A 17,436-nucleotide genomic window follows, 5' to 3' on the forward strand; every position below is an offset into this window, starting at 1 on the left:
GGGCATCAGCTATTTACAATCTATATTAATGACTGAGATGAAGGGACCGAGTGTAATGTATCCAAGTTTGCTAATGATACAAAGCTAGATGGGAAAGTAAACTGTGAGGAGGACGCAAAGGGCTCGATTTTGCAACGGTGGTGGGTTGAGAGCTGGGCAGGGGGTGGTGGAGGTGCGCGTGGCAGGTACAGCAGGAAATTAGAAAGGCAAATGGCATTTTGGCCTTTATTGCAAGGGGGTTGGAGTACAAGAGTAAGGAAGTCTTACTACAGTTGTACAGGGCTTTAGTGAGACCTCACCTGGAGTTCTGTGTACAGTTTTGGTCTCCTTATCTAAGGAAGGATAGACTTTCATTAGAGGCGGTGCAACAAAGATTCACTAGATTAATTCCTGGGATGAGAGGGTTGTCCTATGAAGAGAGGTTGAGTAGAATGGGCCTATACTCTCGGAGTTTAGAAGAATGAGAGGTGATCTCATTGAAACGTATAAGATTATGAGGGGGCTTGACAGGGTAGACGCTGAGAGATTGTTTCCCCTGGCTGGAAAGTCTAGAACTAGATTATCAAACAAAATGTGACACTGAGCCATTTAAGGAGATAGGTTTTAAGGAGCGTCTCAAAGGAGGAGAGGTTTAACGAGGGAATTGCAGAGCCTAGGGCCAAGACAGCTGAAGGCATGGCTGCCAATGGTGGGACGATGAAAATTGGGGATGCGCAAGAGGCCAGAATTGGAGGAATGTAGAGACCTCGGAGGGTTGTAGGGCTGGAGGAGGTTATAGAGATAGGGAAGGTCAAAAAGTTGAATCTGTGGGAGACTACAGTAATATCACTACTTGACTATGATGCCATCCATGTAGAATTTATTTACGTAGTTTTGGAGGCCACAAAAGAGTTAGCCTTTTTTACACATTTATATAGGAGGCGGCATTGCTGGATTTGGATTTTGGGAATGAGGTGGGTTAAGTGGAGCAAGTGTCAGTGGGGGAACATTTCGGGAACAGTGATCATGGTATCATAAGGTTTAGATTAGCTATGGAAAAGGACAAGGGGCAATCTAGAATAAAAACACTTAATTGGAAGAGGGCCAATTTCAGTGGGTTGAGAACGGATCTGGCCCGGGTAAATTTTAATCAAAGATTGGCAGGTAAAACTGTAATTGAACAATGGGCGGTCTTTAAAGAGATGATTCAGGTACAGTCTAGGTACATTCCCATGAGGGGGAAAGGTAGGGCAAACAAAGCCAGAGTTCCCTGGATGACGAAAGAGAGGCAGTAAGATGAAGTAGAAAAAGGGGCGTATGACAGATGTCAGGTTGTTAATACAAGTGAGAACCAGGCTGAATACAGAAAGTTCAGAGGGGAAGTGAAAAAGGAAATAAGAGGGAGTATGAGAATAGACTGGCGACTAACATAAAAGAGAATCCAAAAGTCATCTATAGGCATATAAACAGTAAACGGGTAGTAAGAGGAGGGGAGGGGCCGAGTAGGAACCAAAATGGAGACCGACGCATGGAGGCAGAGGGCATGGTGGAGGTATTAAATGAGTACTTTGCATCTTTCTTTACCAAGGAAGATGCTGCTGCCAAAGTCACAGTCAAAGGGGAGGTAGTTGAGATACTGGATGGGCTAAAAACTGATAAAGGAAGTACTAGAAAGGCTAGCTGTTCTTAAAGTAGATAAGCCACCTGGCCCGGATGGGATGCATCCTTGGTTGCTGAGGGAAGTAAGGGTGGAAATTGCGGAGGTACTGGCCATAATCTTCCAAACATCCTTAGATACGGGGGTGGTGCCAGAGGACTGGAGAATTGTAAATGTTACACCCTTGTTCAAAAAAGGGTGTAAGGATAAACCCAGCAACAATGCGCCAGTCAGTTTAACCTTTGTGGTGGGGAAACTTTTAGAAACGATAATCCAGGACAGAATTAGCAGTCACTTGGACAAGTCTGGATTAATTAAGGAAAGCCAGCACGGATTTGTTAAAGGCAAATCGCATTTGACTAACCTGATTGAATTTTTTGATGAGGTAACAGAGGGGGTCGATGAAGGCAATGCAGTTGATGTGGTGTAAATGGACTTCCAAAAGGCGTTTGATAAAGTGCCACATAATAGGCTTGTCAGCAAAGTTGAAGCCCATGGAATAAAAGGGGCAGTGGCAGCATGGATATGAAATTGGCTAAATGACAGGAAACAGAGAGTAGCGGTGAACAGTTGTTTTTCAGACTGGAGGGAGGTGTTCAGTACCCCAGGGGTCGGTACTGGGACCACTGCTTTTTTTGATATATATTAATGACTTGGACTTGGGCGTACAGGGCACAATTTCAAAATTTGCAGATGACACAAAACTTGAAAGGGTAGCGAACAGGGAGGAGGATAGTGATAGACTTCAAGAGGATATAGACAGGCTGGTGGAATGGGCGGACAAGTGGCAGATGGAATTTAATGCAGAGAAGTGCGAAGTGATACATTTTGGTAGGAAGAACAAGGAGAGGCAATATAAACTAGAGGGCACAATTTTAAACGGGGCGCAGGAACAGAGAGAACTGGGGGTAAATGTCCACAAATTGCTGAAGGTGGCAGGGCAGGTTGAGAAAGTGGTTTAAAAAAAGGATACGGGATCCTGGGCTTTATAAATAGAGGAATAGAGTACTAAAGCAAAGAAGTCATGATGAACCTTTTATAAATCACTGGTTCAGCCACAACTGGAGTATTGTGTCCGTACTTTAGGAAGGATGTGAAGGCCTTGGAAAGGGTACAGAAAAGATTTACTAGAATGGTTCGAGGGATGAGGGACTTCAGTTACGTGGATAGACTGGAGAAGCTGGGGTTGTTCTCCTTGGAACAGAGATGGTTGTGAGGAGATTTGATAGAGGTGTTCAAAATAACGAGGGGTCTAGACAGAGTAGATTTAGAGAAGCTGTTCCCATTGGCAGAAGGGTGGAGAACCAGAGGGCACAGATTCAAGGCAATTGGCAAAAGGACCAAAGGCTAACATGAGGAAAAACTTTTTTTACGCAGCGAGTGGTTATGATCTGGAATGCACTGCCTGAAAAGGTGGTGGAGGCAGATTCAATCATGGCTTTCAAAAGGGAATTGGATAAGCACTTGAAGGGAAAAAATTTGCAGGGCTACGGGGAAAGGGCGGGGGTGTGGGACTAGCTGGGTTGCTCTTAGAGAGCCGGCACTGGCTCGACGGGCCAAATGGCCTTCTGCACTGTAACCAATCTATGATTCTGTATCATTCCACTAAATATATCAATTGTTTTTCAAGCACACTGTATTTCAATTACTTATTTCTTGCCCATTATGGATTGTGTCCTTAAAGTAGGGGATCAACATCTGACGTGGGAGGGAAGTCCCTAGTCTGAATAAATCACAGAATCATACAGCACCAGAAGGAGGCCATTCGGCCCATTGTGCCTGTGCCGGCTCTTTGAAAGAGCTATCCAATTAGTCCCACTCCCCCTGCTCATTCCCCACAGCCCTACAAAATTTTCCCCCATCAAGTATTTATAAAATTCCCCTTTGAAAGTTATTATTGAATCTGCTTCCACCTCCCTTTCAGGCAGCGCATTCCAGATCATAACAACTCGCTGCGTAAAAATAAATCTCCTCATCTCCCTCTCTGGGTCTTTTGCCAATTATCTTAAATCTGTGTCCTCTGGTTACTGACTGTCCTGCCAGTGGAAACAGTTTCTCCTTATTTACTCTGTCAAAACCCCTCATAATTTTGTTAGGAAAAGTTACTATATTTTACAATGATTTACTGCATCATTTCACGTTTTGAAAATGGGAAAAGGAAAAAAGAAATTAGAAGCTCGTACCTCTGTTACTGAACAAATAAATAAACATCCTTAGCTGAAATTGCTTTGGGGGGGGGGGGGGCCCCAGGCTAATCTTGCCAGATGGCCGCACTAATGGTACCGGACGCTAGTGACCATAATGGGCAGCTGTCTGCTTTTACTTAACAGTGTACATTGTTAATCAGAAAATTGCTGTAATTTCGCTGCAAATTAGACTATTTAAAGCAATGACATTTTACATGCTACAGTTCTTCCAAGTGGTGAGGACAATGACGCCACTGGTATCTCACCATCTGTCACGTAACGTGACCTCAACTTTTCCAACAGGTTTAAAAAATGTTGAGAGGCCAAGATGAGGAGAAGCCATTCGATGAAACGCAACCAGCTAGATCGGCAGGAAGGACAGACGCTCGTGCCTCTGATTCCTCACACACAATTCTATGGCCAATGAGATGGAAATATAACCAGTGGGAAAGGCAACGTATGGGGCTCTTTCACAGTCCCGACCAACTTAAGAGTGGCAGAAGAGAGCTTTTTTTTTTTCTTTGTCTCTCAACAAGGAATTATGCTCGGGGTGGGGTGGGGTATGGGGGGGGGTTTGGTAATTGCCATATCAATCCCCTCCACCACCGGCGCACTGAGGCTGCCGTACGTACGATCCACAAGATGCACAGCAGCAACTCGCCAAGTTTACTTCACCAGCACTTCCCTCACCTGTTACCTCTACCACTGAAGGGAACAAAAGCAGTAATATCACGGGAACGCCATTGTCTCCGAGTCACACACCATCCCTGAATTAGGTGTATATTCGCTGTTCCTTCATCATCTCATAGAATCACAGAGCACCGAAGGAGGCCATTCGGCCCATCGTGCCTGTGCCGGCTCTTTGAAAGAGCTATCCGATTAATCCCATTCCCCCTGCTCTTTCCCCGTAGCCCTGCAAATTTTTCCTCTTCAAGTACTTATTTGAAAGTTGTTATTGAATCTTATTCCACCGCCCTTTCAGGCAGCGCGTTCCAGATCAGAATAACTCGCTGCGTAAAAACATTTCTCCTCATGCCCCCTCTGGTTCTCTTGCCAATGACTTTAAATCTATGTCCTCTGGTTACTGACACTCCTGCCACTGGAAACAGTCTCTGGGTCAAAATCCTGGAACTCCCTCCCTAACAGCACTGTGGGAGCACCATCACCACACGGACTGCAGCGGTTCAAGGCGGCGGCTCACCACCACCTTCTCAAGGGGCAACTAGGGATGGGCAATAAACGCCGACCTTGCCAGCATACTCAAGAACAAATAAAATAAACCGTCTTGTCAACTGGAAAGTCTCTGGAGTTTGTAACAATATTTGACCTCCATCCAAAGCAGAGATCCTTGGAACCATAGAAAAGATACAGCACAGAAGGGGGCCATTCGGCCCATCGTGTCCGCACCGGCGCCAAGAACAACCAGGTGCCCATTCTAATCCCACCTTCCAGCATCTGGTCCGTAGCCCTGCAGCTTACAGCACTTTAGGTGCAGGTCCAGGTACTTTTTAAAAGAGTTGAGGGTCCCTGCCTCTACCACCAATTCGGGAAGCGAATTCTATACACCCATAGATTAGGTGAATGGGCAAAACTGTGGCAAATGGAATTCAATGTAGACAAATGTGAGGTCATCCACTTTGGATCAAAAAAGGATAGAACAGGGTACTTTCTAAATGGTAAAAAGTTAAAAACAATGGATGTCCAAAGGTACTTCGGGGTTCAGGTACATAGATCATTGAAGTGTCATGAACAGGTGCAGAAAGTAATCAATAAGGCTCATGGAATGCTGGCCTTTATATCTAGAGGACTAGAGTACAAGAGGGCAGAAGTTATGCTGCAGCTATACAAAACCCTGGTTAGACCGCACCTGGAGTACTGTGAGGAGATCTGGGCACCGCACCTTCGGAAGGACATATTGGCCTTGGAGGGAGTGCAGCGTAGGTTTACTAGAACGATACCCGGACTTCAAGGGTTAAGTTACGAGGAGAGATTACACAAATTGGGGTTGTATTCTCTGGAGTTTCGAAGGTTAAGGGGTGATCTGATCGAAGTTTATAAGATATTAAGGGGAACGGATAGGGTGGATAGAGAGAAACTATTTCCGTTGGTTGGGGATTCTAAGAGTAGGGGGCACAGTCTAAAAATTAGAGCAAGATTAGAAAACATTTCTACACACAAAGTGTGGTAGAAGTTTGGAACTCTCTTCCGCAAACGGCAATTGATACTAGCTCAATTGCTAAATTTAAATCTGAGATAGATAGCTTTTTGGCAACCAAAGGTATTAAGGGATATGGGCCAAAGGCAGGTATATGGAGTTAGATCACAGATCAGCCATGATCTTATCAAATGGCGGAGCAGGCACGAGGGGCTGAATGGCCTCCTCCTGTTCCTATGTTCCTCTGGGTAAAAAGGTTTTTCCTCATGTCCCCTCTAATCCTTCCGCCAATCAGCTTAAATGTACGTCCTCTAGTTCTTGAACTCTCCGCTAGGGGAAACAGGTACTTCCTGTCTACTCTATCTGGGCCCCTCAGAATTTTGTACACCTCAATCAAGTCACCCCTCAGCCTCCTCTGCTCCAAGGAAAACAACCCCAGCCTATCCAATCTCTCCTCGTAGCTGCAACTTTCAAGCCCTGGCAACATTCTTGTAAATCTTCTCTGCACTCTCTCCAGAGCAATTACGTCCTTCCTATGAGGCAATGTGGTGCTGCCTTTGTTGATTGGCACAAAGCCAGAGAACCAAGGTTTATGGGGCCATAAGAGGTTACAGTATTTTCTCTAAATGCTCTTATCTTTTGAACTTCCATTGGTTCAGAGGAAACAAATGCAACATGTATTTGTAACCTCCAGGCCCGACTATTCCGATGCTCTCATGTCCGGCCTCCCACCTTGAGCACATCCAAAACTCTGCTGTCCGTATCCTAACTCGCACCAAGTCTCATTCACTCATCAGTCCCTGTGCTCGCTGACCTACATTGGCTCCCGGTCCGGCAACGCCTCGATTTTAAAATTCTCATCCTTGCGTTCAAATCCCTCCATGGCCCTCGGCCCTCCCTATCTCTGTAACCTCCTCCAGTCCTACAACCCTCCGAGATCTCTGCGCTCTTCCAATTCTGGTCCCTTGCGCATCCCCGATTTCTTTTGGCCCACCATTGGCGGCCGTGCCTTTTGGATTGGCCGGCAGTCTGGCCGTTTCCACTCATCATATTTTCCCTAATTTGAATAATTTCAGGTTCCGTTTCAGTTTTGGGATATTCCTTTAAAATATAAACAACTGACACTACACATAAGCAGAAGCATGATCTAAACAAATTATTTTCTTTGTACTTATCTTATCGGGTGGAGAAAGGGAGAATGTATGGCTCGCACTTCCTTTGGTCTAGGGCTTGTCCCCTTTCCTTGGTGACACAGGGTTAGAATAGGCATCTTTTGCTATTGTGGTGTTGGTCAGCTGAACAGTCTGGCCGTTGACCTTTCTGACCCGAGTTCAAATCCTACTCAGGCTGATAGGATGAAAGTCTTCTCAGTTTTGCTGGCTGTCGGAGCCCGAGGTGAAATGAGTTTGGCCAGTCTCAATCCTGCCTTCTAGTGGACATTGTACAGCACAAAACTGCCCCTTTAATTTGGTACCAATTGGTAGCATCACTCAAACAGATCTAAAGGATGGTCAGTATGGGATATGGAAAATTTTCACACATGTGGGATATGGGTGTTCCTCTAAAGTTGGGGCTAATGCACATTGTTGGGAGGGAGCAGAGAGAGCTTCACTCTGCCTCTAACTGTGCTAAACCTGCCCTGGAAGTGCTTGTTGTTGAAACAGAAAGTGTTCCATTGTTCAGCGTTAACATCCCTCACTCAGATAAGCAAAAAAATGTTTTAAAAAAAAAAGTGGTAACTGTACAGCCCATATCTCCAACATTATAGTAGAGAGCTGTACAGTTATGAAACGGTGTATAAGAATACAAGAAAAGTAGAAACTGAAGAAAGGCCATTCAGCCCATCGAAACTCATCCCTAATTTGTCCATTAAAGCATCCAACTGCATTTTTAATGTCCTAATTCTCTTTGTCTCTATTACTCCGAATGGTAAATACCTGTTTGTTGGTGTCTTATGGATTTTTATTTCAAACAATTTGCTTTAAAAATAAAAAAAGATCTAATTTTTAAATTTAAAAGTATAAAATGGATGCTTCATTTAAAAAAAAAGATTTTCCTAATAAACAGAAAATAAAACTGCCTACTGATAGCTTGATTAACAGAAAGGCAGATGCTCCCCTGCGCAGCAGAATAATTTGGAACTCAGAATCTATTAATCTGACTTTCCATCACCGATTTCCGAAATGCTAAGTGGCAAAGTAGCTCGTGTGAGCCATCACATTGTCGCTGCTTCGTTGCCCAAACACGAGCGACTTTACTGGTGTTATTAGCTTCAGTCGGGACACAGCAAAATCCGCCCAACGCTTGGCTTCAGTAGTTTCCTATGATATTGCAGCACTGGGTCATCTAGTCCTAAACTAGTTCAGGTCCCAGAAAGGATCATTCAACTGAATCGCTATTTGTCCCCATGTTGCACTTGGAGATAAAAGGTGGCAAACGATTCGCGAGTTATTCAATAATCAATCCCGACTTTCAAGAGTCTTATAACGCTGCTAACATTTCCAAATCCATCTATGCATGCATAATGAATGATGTGGAGATGCCGGTGATGGACTGGGGTTGACAATTGTAAACAATTTTACAACACCAAGTTATAGTCCAGCAATTTTATTTTAAATTCACAAGCTTTCGGAGGCTTCCTTCTTCCTCTCGTGTGATGGTGGTATCTGTGTCCCTCTCAGTCGGGGAACACTTCAGCAGTCATGGACATTCATCCACCGACCTTCGGGTAAGCGTACTCCAAGGCGGCCTTCGAGACACACGACAACGCAAAATCGTCGAGCAGAAACCACCATCACACGAGAGGACACCACAACGTTATAAGACGTGCCAGATCATCGACACAGATACCACCATCACACGAGAGGACACCACCCACCAGGTGCATGGTTCATACTCCTGTGACTCGGCCAACATTGTCTACCTCATACGTTGCAGGAAAGGATGCCCCAGAGCATGGTACATTGGCGAGACCATGCAGACGCTGCGACAACGGATGAACGGACACCGCGCAACAATCGCCAAACAGGAGGGTTCCCTCCCAGTCGGGGAACACTTCAGCAGTCATGGACATTCATCCACCGACCTTCGGGTAAGCATACTCCAAGGCGGCCTTCGAGACACACGACAACGCAAAATCGTCGAGCAGAAATTGATAGCCAAGTTCCGCACCCATGAGGACAGCCTCAACCGGGATCTTGGGTTCATGTCACACTACACGTTACCCCACCAGCGAACAAATGTTATCTGTTTTTAATATAACGGGTCAGTTGCTGTCTTTTCTATGTTTCTACCTCTCTATCTCTGTTTTTTTTGTTTGTTGTTTTTTTTTGGTGATTTGTATATTCTGAGACCTGGCAGGTAACACCTGTCTGTCTACACACTGATTGCCTTGGCAACGGGCAGTTGAAAAAACTGTCTGTAATCAACAAGCATTGTTCTGTGAATTATAAATGCGATTTCATTTCGAGGATTTCATTTTCACATCGTTCACCTGACGAAGGAGGAAGCCTCCGAAAGCTTGTGAATTTAAAATAAAATTGCTGGACTATAACTTGGTGTTGTAAAATTGTTTACAATTGCATAATGAATGTGTGAGCAGTAATTCTGGCATTCTTAGTAATGACCAGAAGCTGTTATGCTGCATGTTAACTCGACACCCGTGATCCATCGGTTCATTACAAGCTTCCAGTACGTTGGTCTTTCACATCAACTTCTGGCAGGCAACTAACCTGACCTTCTCAAGCGAGAATATCGTGTATAACATTTCTATAACGTCACACAACAGCACATAATCGTATGGCTCTTCTCTAAACTGCCTGTTAGGCAAGAATAACTCTTGCAGCGTTCTGAAGAATGATCTTGGTTTCGCCTTTGCTTTTCATTTCAATGTTCCTCGTGTGTGTCACATAGTGATAGCGAATAACTGGGCAGGATGATGTTTGCAGGGGCAAGATCAAGAATTGTGATATTTGAACAGATGATGAGGCCGAAGATGATTCGCAGAATCTGTGGCAACGGGCTGATTAATCAGGAAAAGTGGCATGGCACACTCAGGACTTTTTGTCACATTACATAGAATTTTATACAGGAACAGGCCATTCGGCCCAACAAAAACTTGCATTTATATAGCGCCTTTACCGTAGTAAAACGTCCCAAGGCGCTTCACAGGAGCGATTATCAAACAAAATTTGACACCGAGCCACATAAGGAGATATTAGGATTGGCGACCAATAGTTTGGTCGAAGAGGTAGGTTTTAAGGAGCGTCTTAAAAAGGAGAGGTAGAGGCGCGGAGAGGTTAAGGGAGGGGATTCCACAGTTTAGAGCCCAGGCAGCTGACGGCACGGCCACCAATGGATGCGCAAGAGGCCAGAATTGGAGGAGCGCCGAGATCTCGGAGGGCTGTTGGGCTGGAGGAGGTGACAGAGATAGGGAGGGGGGCGAGGCCACGGAGGGATTTGAAAACAAGGATGAGAATTTTAAAATCAAGGCTTCGCCAAAGCAGGAGCCAATGTAGGTCAGCGAGCAGTGGGGTGATGAGCGAACGGGACATGGTGCGAGTTAGGATACGGGCAGCAGAGTTTTGGATGAGCTCAAGTTTAAGGAGCGGGGAAGATTTCGGTGTTTATGGTCCACACAAGCCCCCTCCCACCTTGCTTCATTTCACCCTATCAACATATCCTTCTATTCCTTTCTCCCTTGTGTTTATCTAACTTCCCCATAAATGCATCTATGCTATTCGCCTCAACTACTCCATGTGGGAGCGAGTTCCACATTCTCACCACTCTCTGGGTAAAGACGTTACCAGTAAAATGAATTTATATAGAAAACTTAAAACAGTGGAAAGTTTTACACTAAACCCTAAAACACAGTGCAACAGAAAAAAATACAACTCCAATAGCATTAAAATTATTGTGTTTCTTCTCCTTTCTCTATCTGCTTTCCAGCTTTCTTATTCCCAACAGGAAATTTACTGAAGTCACAAGATCTAATTAATAACTTTCACTAATCAGCACAAATATTACTAGAGTACCATCTCTTCCTTGTATTGTCTACCTGGATCTGCTACTAGACATCAAAACCAACTTCAGGTGAGCTAGAAATTTATGCAGTGAATCAGATTGAGCCAAATATCACTGGAAAAATAACAGCACGTTAACGACACACGCCGTAATTAATGCGTAAATCGGCCAGCGAGTTCAGGGGATTGAGAGAAACGCCGTGAGTTGCGAATCTCCAGAACTTGCTGGTCGATTTACGCCGCTCCTCCGTTTGCTTCACACAAACGGCACCTCGTCCTCAACCACCCCGTTATTTTTAAGAACTTGCTGGATTTGCACATTAATTGCCCGTTGAACTCGCCGCAGAACAGTTGCGGCTCATAGTTAACAGCATAAGTAGCTTTTTAACGAAGTGATAATTATTAATGCAATGCCAATAAATCTCTCCAGCCCAGAAAGGGAATAATTTAAACTGTTCGGTCTCATTCCTGCAGGTAGCAAATTGTTGTAAGAGATTTTAAAAATGTCAAATTTAAAATTTATTTTTCTTACTTTGCCTTTCTGTCTTTTTTCTCTCTCTCTTAATCCAATCCTTCTTTCCCTCTCTTTATTTCTCTTTCTGCACCTGATTTGACTCTAATTCACCCGATTTCCTTCTCAGTCATTCCTCTGTTTATTTCTCAGTCCTTAAATCTCATTGTTTAAGGAGATAGACTGTTGGTCCCGTCGTTCACTGAAGTCCCAGATGCCGTGTCTCCCTCGTCCCGTTATCAGCTTGCACTTCCAGCAAGTTACAGGGCAAAAAAATTTGATCTGGAGGGTGAGGGAGAAAGTCTAACTGACGGGGCTCGTCACGAGAGGCCCCAGTCCAGCAAGATCTGGGCCACAGTGCCAACATTTGATAACTTCATGCTAATGATAATAGGTAGACAGCATAAAATAATTTTACTTTCCAGTCTAACTTAGTATTCTTCCTTTTCTTTAAAATAAAATTTTTAAAATATTATTTACTACCCATTTCTTCATCTGCTTTGGCTTGGGAGCCATTTACAAAAAAAACTAGACTTTCATTGGCTACAAATCACATCCACAGGCAGTTTGTCAACCAATTGAAAGCTCATACTTAGAAAATTGTAAAGTCATCTGTAGAATCAAACTTAATTGTAGCTGTGTGCTTACCCTCATTTACGACATGGTAAGGATTAATCCATTGAACAAGATAATTGAGCTGTGCTGAATTTACTGACATTTTGTTCGTTTAATGGGTAAGCGAGACTCGTAGGGATGTAGGAATAGGAGGAGGCCATTCAGCCCCTCGAGCCTGTTCCGCCATTCAATCATTCCCTAGAAGGACAAGATCAGCAGGCACATGGGAACACCTCCTGCACGTTCCCCGCCAAGTCACACACCATCCCGACTTGGAAATATATCGCCGTTCCTTCATCATCGCTGGGTCAAAATCCTGGAACTCTCTACCTAACAGCACTGTGGGAGAACCTTCACCACACGGACTGCAGCGGTTCAAGAAGGCAGCTCACCACCACCTTCTCAAGGGCAATTAGAGATGGGCAATAAATGCCGGCCTCGCCAGCAACGCCCACATCCCATGAACCAATATATTAAAAAAATCAGATCATGGCCAATCTGTATCTCAACACCATCTCCCCACCTTGGCTCCAGAACAGACTCCACCTATTCTCGAGTTGTCACAGGCCACATGACACATTGGACTGGATTTCCCTTTTCCTGCCCCTACAGGGTTAGGGTGGGACTTCCTCCCACTGCTCCAACCCCAGCTCAGTTTTGTAGGTCGGTGGTTATGGTGGGGGGCATTAAGAATTCATCGTGGATGCCTGTTAGGATTCCCCGCCAGAGTCCGGAGATAACACGTCTCCCACTGAAGGTCTCAGCTGAGACGGAGGCCTCCAGCAGGTAATTGCTGGGGCCAAATAAGGGACAGGAGGCCACTACAAGGCTCTCTCTTGGGATTTTGGGGCCTTCCTGTCACTACCCCAGAGACACTACGGACAGGGTTAACCCTGTGGTCCCAGTTAGTGACAATAATTAGTCAACAAGTCCATAACAAGCTTTTTTAATCCCCAGGCTCTTCAGCACTTTATACATCGGAGAAAAATCACACAAGATAAATAGGCTCTACCCAAACCTTTTGTGAAAACTAACAGATTTCCGGACCAGTTAATGTGTTGTCTTTTTTTTTGCAAAAGCAACCACCACCATTGAGATAATATGAACATATGAAATTTACAGGCAGGGAAAGACCAGCTGGTCCATCAAACCTGCCCCACACCTCATGATGGCTGGAGCATCAGGACCAAATCCTTCCTTCCTCCCCCCTCCCCCACCTATCCCCCGTTCGCCCCCTCTCTGCAGCCATGTGGACCCATTAATAGATCCAGTCCCAAAGTGAGAAGTGACTTTAGTAACAACGCACTGTCCATCTGGCATTATTCAGTCCCGTCACTCTTTCCACTAAGGTGCTCTTACCTTGACTATGCCACGAATGTGCATTTTTGCAATCATCTCAGAAGTGTACAGAAACATCAGCAGAGTATCCAAGGCAAATGTCACATACTGAAGAGGTGGATAGTAATGGAAGGTCTTTGGTGTGTTCATGCAGACGGAAATAACGCTGATGATGGAACAAACCCGCAGCAAAGAGTGCACCCACTACACACAAAGAGAAAGCATTAGCACCGTGTCCTCCCTCTCAGGTACAGAGAAACCTGTAAATTACGGACACCAGAGGGACTGGTATCAGCTGTCCTTCTTTTGCAAGTGTCCTTGTTTTCAAAATGGGCATTGCACGTACTGACAGGGGCCGGAGGCGGGGTGGGGAGGGGACTCATACCCCGATACCAGAGGGGGGGCGGGACTCATACCCCGATACCGGCAGGGACGAGGGGGGGGGGATTCAAACCCCGACACCGGCAGGGGCTAAAAAGGACTCCAGTGACAATCCATCGGTCATCACAATCTTCTGACTCGGATACAATCTGTACCTTGAACATTTTAAAGTGAGACATCAGACGGTGTCCTGTGTTTTACGGCGTAGAAGGTGCTTGGTGCACTGAAGGCTGTCCGTAATTGGTCATTTGTGAGTGTCCGTGGTTTCACAGTGCCTCGTGTATATTTTACTGGTTAAGTTATTTGGGTCTCTCAATAAGTGTCTGGTTTTTGCAGGTGTCTGTTTTTTTGGGAGTGTCCGTTTGTACAGGTTTCACTGTAATCACAAATGATATATTCCAGGTACAGTTAAAATACCAATATCCTTGTTCGTTCAACCACCCATCCAAAATATTACAGTTTTTAATTTGCACAGAGACTGTTAGACAATAGATAACCACTGTTCACATCAGATCTTGTTGCATTTCACCTGTACCTATTATAACCATTGTTGGGAGTGTTCGCAATGCAGTTTTTTCCCCCGTATTTGCAGTACCTTACGTTCATCCATAATAAATTTCATTTACTACTATTTCACTAGACTTATACATCGGGTCTGATTCATTTTGTACTCAGCAACCTGCCACCTCAGATTCGACCTCCTCTCCGAGTCTGCAAATTCGACCAGTTTGTGATGAGCTTCTGAATCCAAGTCGCTAACGTAAATGGAGAAATAGGGAGCCCTACGATAATCACTGGTGCACTCTCCTCAATGCTTCATCCCCCTCTCCCCCCATACAGACCGTACCCCACTGACAAGTCAAGGCCTTGGAGAGGGTGCAGAGGAGATTTACTGGAATGTTTCCAGGGATGAGGGACTTCAGTTTTGTGGAGAGTCTGGAGAAGCTGGGATCGTTCTCCTTAGAGCAGAGAAGGTTAAGGGGAGATTTAATAGAGGTGTTCAAAAAAAAAAAAGGGGTTTGGATAGAGTAAATAAGGAGAAACTGTTTCCAGTGGCAGGACACAGACTCAAGGTAATTGGCAAAAAGTCCAGGGGAGAAATTATTTTACGCAGTGAGAGAAATGGACAGGGCGCCATTTTGTTTTAAAAAGATGGGCATATCGATGTTACCATAAGAAGGTAAAGTTGTGTGAGAACAACGGGAAATATAACCAGAAGGAGGAGCTGTTATTACAGCCACTTTCCCTACTCAGGGCTTTTACAATTCTAAGCCAATAGACACCAGCACACTTTTCATAAGTCACATGGGGAAGGTGTCAGCAGAGCAGGAATTCAAATTCTCCTTCGACGGAGATGAATTAATCAAAAGAATACCCAAGGGGAGGATAATAGCTCAGTGTAGACACGGCTGGCCAGCAAGTTTCACTCAGTGAATTCGGATCTCTTGAAAGATGAGTTCCTTCACCGAATTCTGAGAAAGGGGTGTGATGCGTCCTTCTCTGAGGTAGGGGACAATAACCTGATTTATTGGGAAGGGGAAAGATGATATTAGGGTTTGATAGGTAAAGGGGAAACTAAAAGATGTAAAGCAATTAAGTCAGGAGAGAGAAATAAGAAATGTGTGAGAAAAACAACATTGGAGCAGAAGGACAGGTCAGGGTGTGTGGCCCAAATAAGCGTTCTTTATACAAACGCACGGAGTACAAGGAGCAAACTGAATGAATTACAGGCACAAATTCAACTTAGAGGGTACGACATGGGAGCCATTACTGAGACGTGGCTACAAGACGGGCAGGACTGGGAACTGAATATACCAGGTTATAAGGACTACAAGAGGGATAGGGAAACTGGTAGAGAGATTGTGTAGAGATTAGTGATTAAGGATGAAATTACTTCAATGATAAGAGAGGATATAACGAGAGGTAAGCAGGCAGTGGAGACTTTATGGGTAGAATTAAGAAATAGAAAAGGATTTAAGACTGTAGTGGGAGTTGTGTATAGGGCCCCCTGGTAGCAGCTGTGAAGTGGCAGAATGTATAAATGCAGAGATTAGACAAGCATGTAGCAAAGGCAGAGTGGTTTTAATGCGGGGTTTTAACTTTCATATTGATTGGGATAAGCAGACGAGCTCATCTTAGAAAAGGTAGTGAATTTCTTGTGTGTGTTCAACAATGTGTCTCAGAACCAACAAGGGAGCAGGCCATTAGATTTAATAATGAGTAATGAGCCAGATTTAGTTAACAGCCTAATGGTGCGTGAACATTTCCCTAATAGCGATCATAATATGATCGAGTTCAACGTTGTGTTTGAAAGGGAGAAACTCGTATCAGCTACTAAGATTCTTAAATTTAGGTAAGACTGACTTCAACGGGATGAGACAGAGACTGTCCAGTAAACTGGGCAAAACTGTTAATGGGTAAAATGACAGAAGATCAGGGGGAGGTGTTCAAAAAATAATTTAATATGATACAGAACCAGTTTACACCCCTAAGCGGCAAGAGCTCTACTTGCCAAAAAAAAAGCCATGGACAACAAAAGAGGTAAGGGACAACTTAAATCTAAAAGAAAAAGCATACAAGAATGCAAAAAATAGCAGAGATCCAAAGGGAGACTGGGAGAGATACAAAGAACAGCAAAGGGTGACAAAACAGATAGTAAGAGCTACAAAAAGGGAGTATGAAAAGAAACTTGCAAGGGATATCGAAATCTACTCAAAAAATTTTGCAATTATATTAGGAAAAAGAGGGTGGTCAAAAGCAATGTGGGCCCCTTAAAAACTGACAATGGTGATATTGTAAATGAAAATAAGGAAATGGCGGACATGTTAAATAATTACTTTGCGTCAGTATTTACAGTAGAGGAAGAGGATAGCATGCCCGACATCCCAAGGAAACTAATTTTGAATCAGGGACTGGGACTCACCATAATTAACGTAAGCAAATTAACAGTAATGAAGAAAATAATGGCACTAAAAAGTGACAAATCCACAGGACCAGATGGTTTCCATCCCAGGGTTTTAAAGGAAGTAGGTGAAACCTTGCAGCTGCCCTAATTATAATCTTCCAAAGTTCTCTCGATTCAGGAACCGTTCCTTTAGATTGGAATATTTCACATGTCCCTCCACTATTTAAGAAAGGTGAGAGTGGGAAACCAGGGAATTATAGACCAGTTAGCCTAACATCTGTTGTCGGGAAATTACTAGAGTTTATAATTAAGGATAGGGTGACTGAACACCTTGAAAATTTTCAGCTGATCAGAGAGAGCCAGCGTGGATTTGTAAAGTGTAGGTCATGCCTGATGAACCAGATTGAATTTTTTGAAGAGGTGACTAAAGTAGTGGACAGGGGAATGTCTATGGATGTTGTTTATATGGATTTCCAGAAGGCATTCGATAAAGTCCCACATAAGAGACTGTTAGCTAAAGTTGAAGCTCATGGAATTGAGGGCAAATTATTGGCCTGGTTAGGAAATTGGCTGAGTGGCAGGAGACAGAGAGTAGGGATAATGGGCAGGTACTCACATTGGCAGGAAGTTACTAGTGGTGTCTCACAGGGACCTGTGTTGGGGCCTCAACTATTCACTGTATTTATTG

General features: G+C 44.3%; 1 protein-coding gene across 1 annotated transcript in view; it reads right to left on the reverse strand.

Moving 5' to 3' along the window:
* Positions 1-17,436, reverse strand: part of nalcn (sodium leak channel, non-selective) — a 182,781-nt gene that overhangs the window by 163,425 nt on the left and 1,920 nt on the right. Inside the window, exon 2 of the mRNA XM_067986611.1 lies at positions 13,484-13,666. Coding sequence (XP_067842712.1) covers positions 13,484-13,666 — 183 coding nt within the window. The remainder of the gene's footprint in view (positions 1-13,483; positions 13,667-17,436) is intronic.

The sequence above is a fragment of the Heptranchias perlo genome, chromosome 6 (assembly GCF_035084215.1).
Source record: "Heptranchias perlo isolate sHepPer1 chromosome 6, sHepPer1.hap1, whole genome shotgun sequence".
NCBI lineage: Eukaryota > Metazoa > Chordata > Chondrichthyes > Hexanchiformes > Hexanchidae > Heptranchias > Heptranchias perlo.